We start from the raw sequence: 6,805 nt of genomic DNA on the forward strand, positions 1-6,805 counted from the left end.
TGGGGTTAGAAATCCCTGTTTTCAACAGCTGTATGTCAGAGGCTAGAGGAGAGGTGGCAGGAAAGAGAAATATCCCTCCTGTTGCACTCTGCAGCATTATGTATGCTTCTGCTCCTATAAACAAATCAATACTTTAGCAAGGACTTTGATCCCATTAATGTAGAAAGGGTGTCCATTTCAACTCCATCTGTCTTGTGAGTATCATAAGCAAAAGTGAACTGATACAGCCTTTGATGTAACTACTTAGATTAACCAAACTAAATATGAAATAAACATAAAGCAAAAGTAAATAGGGGGGCAACCTTCACCATCAAGATTTAACTATCCATTCCTAAGAAGAGCAGCCATGTATATAGCTCCATCAGGTCCTCCTCTACCTCCATCGGGTAGAGGCATTCTTGGCTTTTTTACAGCTTTCTTCTGTAGAAGAAAAAAACCCCAACAGATTACTTAAAAAAAACATAGTTTTGAACATTCCACTTACAGCTATAAATACAGAGTTCTGCTTGGGCCATGTGAGCTTATGTCACAAGAATCAGTCCCACAAAAAAAAATTAGCAAAATTTCACCATCTAAATTTAATCTCTACAGAGAACACAGCAACCCAACAACACTGTTCTACAAACCTGGCTTACTTGTGTGGTCTTCCTGCCATCAATGGGTCTATTCACCTGAGTATGGAATGAGGAATGGAATCCAAGCGTATTACATCAGCAAAATTAAGAGTGCCTCAAATTACCCACAATACATATATAGGTAAAAAAAAAAAAAAAAGCAAAAAGACAATGAGACACCTTGTCAACAAAAAGCTTCCTTCCCAGACTACGTACCATAAATGGATGGTCTCAATGGTCAGGTTTTTATTTGACACTGAAATCACAGAGTTGTCAACTTGTCCCATTAAAAAAAAAAACCTTAGGATTTTTTTATATGTGAGAACAAAAATCTTTCTCATTCTGCTATTTCCAGTAAAGCGTCTTATTTCACAGAAAGTTCAAACTTTGACCCATGTATTAAATTCCCAATAGAGGCTCAGAGCATCCTTTTTTGTCAAATAAATCCTCACAAATATAGCCTTGGACTGAAATCTAAAGTTTCAAATGGTTGCCTTAAAGAAACACTTGTTAATAAAGAAGGAAACACTTGTTACTGAAAGTAACACTTGCTAGTATTTGTACTCACTTAAAACTTCTAAATAGAATTCATCTAACACCAAGATCCTGCTTCTTGCTGAAATTCTCTTTCATCTGTGATGAAAGGGTTATAAACACTAATGTATAATTATTTATGTAGAAATGGTGTCATGCATTTACTCCTGGACTTCTTGCATTTCAAAGTGGCAGAAGCACGATTTTTCTCCCCAAAATTCTTGAAAGCGTGGGAAGCAATTGCAACCGTCAAAGTAACAAAAAAAACCCAAAAACAAAAAACCAATAAAGAAAGCTACAGTACTAAATTTTGTAAAGTGGGAAGAAGAAATACACAGATAAAGAGTACACCAAACCATCCATTATTGAAGACTGGTCAGAGAAATAAGAGAAGATATAAAAACCTATATTGCTCACCCATCAAAAAGTGTGTGGCAAAATGAAATCCTAGAACAGGTGTGGATTTATTACGAGATGGAAAATAACAGAGGTATTCAAATCAGAAAAAGCAAACATTCAAAATATTTCTGTTATTATAGAAAAAATATCAGTTCAGCAGAGGTTAATCAGGACATTACCATGAAGTGTCTACCATTAGGTATTTTTAAAGTAGTACGTAAGAACTGCTGATATTTCCCCTCTACTCAGCCTTCGGGAGACCACATCTGGAACACTGTGTCCAGTTCTGAGCCCCTCAGTTCAAGGACAGGGAGCTGCTGGAGAGAGTTTAGTGCAGGGCCACCAAGATGATGGCGTGCAGCATCTCCCTTCTGATGAAAGGCTGAGGGAGGTGGGGGTCTTTGGTTTGGAGGAGACTGAGGAATCATCTCATTAATGTTTACAAATACGTAAAGGCTGGGTGTCAGGAGGATGAAGCCAGGCTGTTCTCAATGATGTCCAATGATAGGACAAGGAGCAAGGGATACAAGCTGGAACATAAGAGGTTACAAAGAAATACAAGGAAGAATTTCTTCACTGTGAGGGTGATAGAGCACTGGAACAGACTGCCCAGATTCTTGAGTCTCCTTCTCTGGGGACATTCAAACCCACCTGGACAAGTTCCAGTGTGACTTGAACGAGGTGGTCTTGCTCTGGCAGGGGTTTAGATTAGACAATCTTTCAAGGTCCCTTCCAACTCTTAAGATTCTGTGATTCTCTAAGTTTTCAAGCACTTTCAGAGAACATTAAAGAAACCCACCTTTATACACATATTGGCTTGACATCATCCCAAGCCAAACAACAAATGTCATATAGAACTCAGTAAATAAATACGCATAGAATCACAGAATGGCAGAGGTTGGAAGGAACCTCTAAAGATCATCCAGTCCAACCCCCCTGCTCAAGCAGGTCCACGTAGATCAGGATCACATAGGAATGCCTACAGGTGGGTTTTCAAAACCTTTAGAGGAGACTCCACAACCCCTCTGGGCAGCCTGTGCCAAGGCTCCCTCACCCTCACAGGAAAGTTTTACTTTAAGTAGAACTTTTTGTGTTCTAACTTACATCCATTACCCCTTGCCCTGTCAATTGAGACAACAAAGTGTTGTCCTATCCTCTTGACATACACCTTTTAAACACTTGTGTTTATAAGATCCCTCCTCAGTCTTCTCTAGGCTGAGTTATTTTTTAAGAGAAGCAGACTTTGTCAGAGTAACTTCAGAGGATACGTTTGGTTGATAAACATGAAAGTGATAACAATGAATGCTCAGATTTCTGTAAGATAACTGTAAATTCCATACGCGAAAATCAAGAAAATCAAAATCATCCCACACTAGTCTGACATATACTCAAGGACAAAAAAAATATTAATTCACAGATCTCAAATGTTACTTGAAAAATGGGGAATCATCATAAAATAAGTGATTCTAATGGGGCCCTGTGGGACTAGCCTTGCCCCCACACTATTTAAAATTTTGATTAATGACCTAGAAACAATTTGTAATTATTACTGATGAGGTCTGAAAGTTATGGGTAAGCAGCAACTAATGAGGACTGATCATTAATACATATTCTTCTGGTTGCTGTATGCAACTAACATCCATTTTAATACAAAACATTAAGTCACACCTCTAGAACAAAGACTACACACTATTTCTCCTTCAAGGGTTAACTGATCCTTGGCTATATAACCATAAGCACTTGCCTGGAATAGAAAGGTTTCAATTTCACAGTGATACAACATTCATTGCCCAGTTCTGCCCACAGTTCAAAAAAAGATTTTTATATACTGGAAAGGATTCAGAGGAGATCCATGAGACTGATTAAAACACTGGAAAACACATCAAATAGGGAGCTCAACATGTTCTGCTTTTATATTGACAAGGTTAAGGGATAAACTGACCTGAATCTAAAGTAATAAAAAAGGGAGAAATCTGATAAAAGAAGAGTCCTCAGCTTAGTAGACAAGACAGTTAAGCAGTTAGGCAGTTAAAATTAAAGCTAACAGGTTTTTCTTTGTGTTTTTTTTAATTAAATTTTAAGCATGGACAACCATTCCAAGGGCTCGTTGAGAGCTATGACTGTTTCCTCATCATTGGGAATTCTGAAAACAAAGACATACTAAATGCCATAAAAGACATTTTGTGATCAAAACAGAAATTATCTAAAGTAATTCTACCACTTTGTTATATGTTGCACTAGACTATCCCAGCAGTTGTTACTAGATTGATGATATTTTGGCCTAAATCCTCATGTAAATCACCTATGCACTATTCCATTCTTTTGTAAAATGCCATTTAATTCATGTGCTTTAAACCCACCTTAAAGGATTTTACAGCTTATGGTGGTTCTCAACAGCTCAAAAAGGCCAGCAAGGGTATCTATAAATTAACACTATGATTATTTTACCTTGCTAGTTCTCCATTCCCAACCATCTCCTATCTCCTGTGAATGTTTAATAAATTCTTCACAGTACTGTTTGAATCTTTTTTCTTCCAAAAAGAAGTCCTCTTCATACGCCATGCTACAGGACATCTGCAGAGTAAAGTAAATGTCAGTACTGACAGATGAAATTAACAGTAAAAACTTTCACTTATTTATAGCAATTGAATAGCAAAATAACAAAGCTGCTTCTTTAAGCAGAACAAAGATATGATTCTTCAAGCACATCAGAGTAACATACACAGAATAGTTGAGATTGGAAGGGTCCTCTGGAGACTGTCTAGTCCAACTCCCCTGGTTCACAGTAGGGTCAGCTACAGTAGCTTGCTTAGGATCATTTCCAGTTGTGCTTTGATTATCTCTAAGGATGGAGATGCCACAATCTCTCCAGGGAATCTGTTCCAGTGTTCAATTACTAGAGCAGTAAATAGTTCTTCTTCTGTTTAAACAAAAAAAAAAAGTGTCAGTTTGTGCTTACTGTCTCTTGTGCCAATCACTGCATAGTACTGAAAAAAGTATGGCTCCATCTTCATTCTTCCCTACCATGAAGTATTTATCCACATGTATAGGATCCCACTGACCTTTCTCTTCTCCAAGCTGAAAAGACCCAGCTCTTTCAGCTTAGTCTTGTACATCAGATATCCTTAATTGCCTTTTTGGCCCTTCATTGGACTTGGTCCTGCATGGCTTTGTCTTTCCTGTATTGGGGAGCACAGAACTGGACGCAGTAGTGCAGTTTTGACCAGTTTCCTTAGCAGTACAGTCAGCACAGTGTTGAACAGAAGCATGAATCCACTTCTGAGCTACTTCCACCACCTTTTCTACAGGGAAATGAATGGCTCCACAAAAATTTTAACTCTAGTGTGTGGACCCAGAGCCTACAAGATGGCCACCAGAGTCAAGCTGAAGCAACTGCTCCTTCTCATGTCAGCAGCACAGCTTTCAATGGCCCAACAATGTGGCTTCAGTGGGTTACAGGGTGCTTCAAGTGAGTCCCTCCCCTCATGAGGTCTTATACATAACAGAAATGCTCTCAGAAAGTCTGGCCAGTTTTATTTTTTCCCCATTTCAAAGAGGATGTATCATAAATACAACTGTTCCCACGTGTTTCTAGATATCACGTATCACTGCAGCACCACTTACAAATACTATTAGAACCAGATCATATCTTTTCTTAACAGGAAATATGAAGGACACAGCACCTCATGCAACAAGGCTTTTTTTTTCAGGATCTGGCCCTAAATCACAACATCATCTTGTCTGCCCATGACATCAATTATTTGTTTAGCACTTAAGAATTCATTATTTTCAACAGCCAATAACACAAGTCTCCATTACTCTCTGCTACTTGGATGTCAAGAGACAAAATGTGGAAAACAGACACTACAATTTTCTGCCGTTTCCAAGTTTCGTAGCTTCGCTGATGGGCCGCACAACTGCGGTAAGCAAATATCGTGACAGCACAGCTCTCATAAATTTTAAACAGAGCTATGCCCTTTACGAAATCAGGGATTTTAAAGACACTAGGCAGCAGACAGCACTGTAGCACATCTCCCTTTCTTTCTTAAACTACCCCGTAAGAGTGAGAAGCAGATCCGAAAAGACTGACCCGACTCGGTTACGGGCATCGCAGGCAGCGGGCGGCCACGCAAGCCCCGGGCCGAGCCCCATCCTTCTTGCCCGCCCTGCGCTGCGGAGCCCCTCCTGCCCCGCCGGGACTACCGCCCGCGCGGCCCTCGGCCCCTCATGCCACCGCTGTGGGCAGGGTTCCTGCCGGCGGAACGGCCAGGCTCAGCCGGCGGGACGGCCGGTGCCGTGTGCATTGGGGCGAAGGCGCCGGTGGAGTCCGGGAGAAGGCGCGGGCAACCCATCCCGCCTGAGGCGAGGCCCGGCGCAGCCCGCTCACCAAAGAGCGAGGGACGCCACCGAGGACGGCCCCGGAGAGGAGCGCGGGCCGGGGAATGCGCGAGGTAACAGCCCCGGCGCGCCGCGCCGCACCGCCCCCCACATACCGTGCCCTCCTCCTCCCGCCAGCTCCGGGTCGCGCACCCGCCCCGCCCCTGCGCATGCGCGGGCCGCGGGCCGCCGCGGCGGGGGGAGCTGACTGCGCGTGCGCGGAGGGGGGCGGAGTGGGGGGTTGCGCCAGGAGCGGGGGAGGCGCCGTGGCCGCCGTGCGCCCGGGGCGGGCCTCGGTCACCCGGCCGTGTTTCGTGTTCCATGTGTGAGGCGAGGGACGAGGCGGGCGGGACGCACAGCTCTCGCCGAGCTCTCCTGGCAGACCCCTCCTCCTGCCCCTAAAAAGGGTTAGCCCCAGACAGATTTGGTTCAAGCTGGCTCTCTTCCAGCAGCTCAACAAAGCCTGTTCTATTAGAATGTTTCTAACTCGACTCTCAGGCCTAATCGCCCCCTCTCCCCGTAATATAAATTTGTAGTATAATTACCCTGACGATGAGGAGGGGAGAAAATGAAATTAAGATGGCCAGGTTATTCCAGGCCACCTGTCTTGTAACATAACAAGGGGTAACTAGAAGAACAATCCAAAATGGTTAAGATATTGTCTTGATGAAAATAAGGGTAAATCCAGGGTCTCACCAAAGTGATAATCTTGGGCCATTTCCAAAAGATCACCCAAAGTGTATTTCAGCATTCATTTTGTTACCCATCTGTGTTGTCTTTGTATTTGCTTTTAGATCTCAGAATCTGGTCGTTGCACAAAAGCTGTTCTGTTACACAAATCTTAGAAGAATTAGTTTTTAAATTCACAAGTCTATTAAACC

The 6,805-nt window shown here is 42.6% G+C and overlaps 1 protein-coding gene across 1 annotated transcript in view; it reads right to left on the reverse strand.

The window, feature by feature from the left end:
• ATG10 (autophagy related 10) overlaps positions 1 to 6,068 on the reverse strand; it is a 90,643-nt gene extending 84,575 nt beyond the window's left edge. Inside the window, exons 1-3 of the mRNA XM_062018335.1 lie at positions 6,041 to 6,068; positions 4,270 to 4,467; positions 3,996 to 4,121 (exon numbers count right to left, since the gene is read on the reverse strand). Of these exons, the coding sequence (XP_061874319.1) occupies positions 3,996 to 4,121 (126 nt within the window). The 5' untranslated portion in view covers positions 4,270 to 4,467; positions 6,041 to 6,068. The remainder of the gene's footprint in view (positions 1 to 3,995; positions 4,122 to 4,269; positions 4,468 to 6,040) is intronic.
• Positions 6,069 to 6,805: the final 737 nt, after the last annotated feature.

This window comes from Colius striatus, chromosome Z (assembly GCF_028858725.1).
Source record: "Colius striatus isolate bColStr4 chromosome Z, bColStr4.1.hap1, whole genome shotgun sequence".
In the NCBI taxonomy this organism is placed as follows: Eukaryota; Metazoa; Chordata; class Aves; order Coliiformes; family Coliidae; genus Colius; species Colius striatus.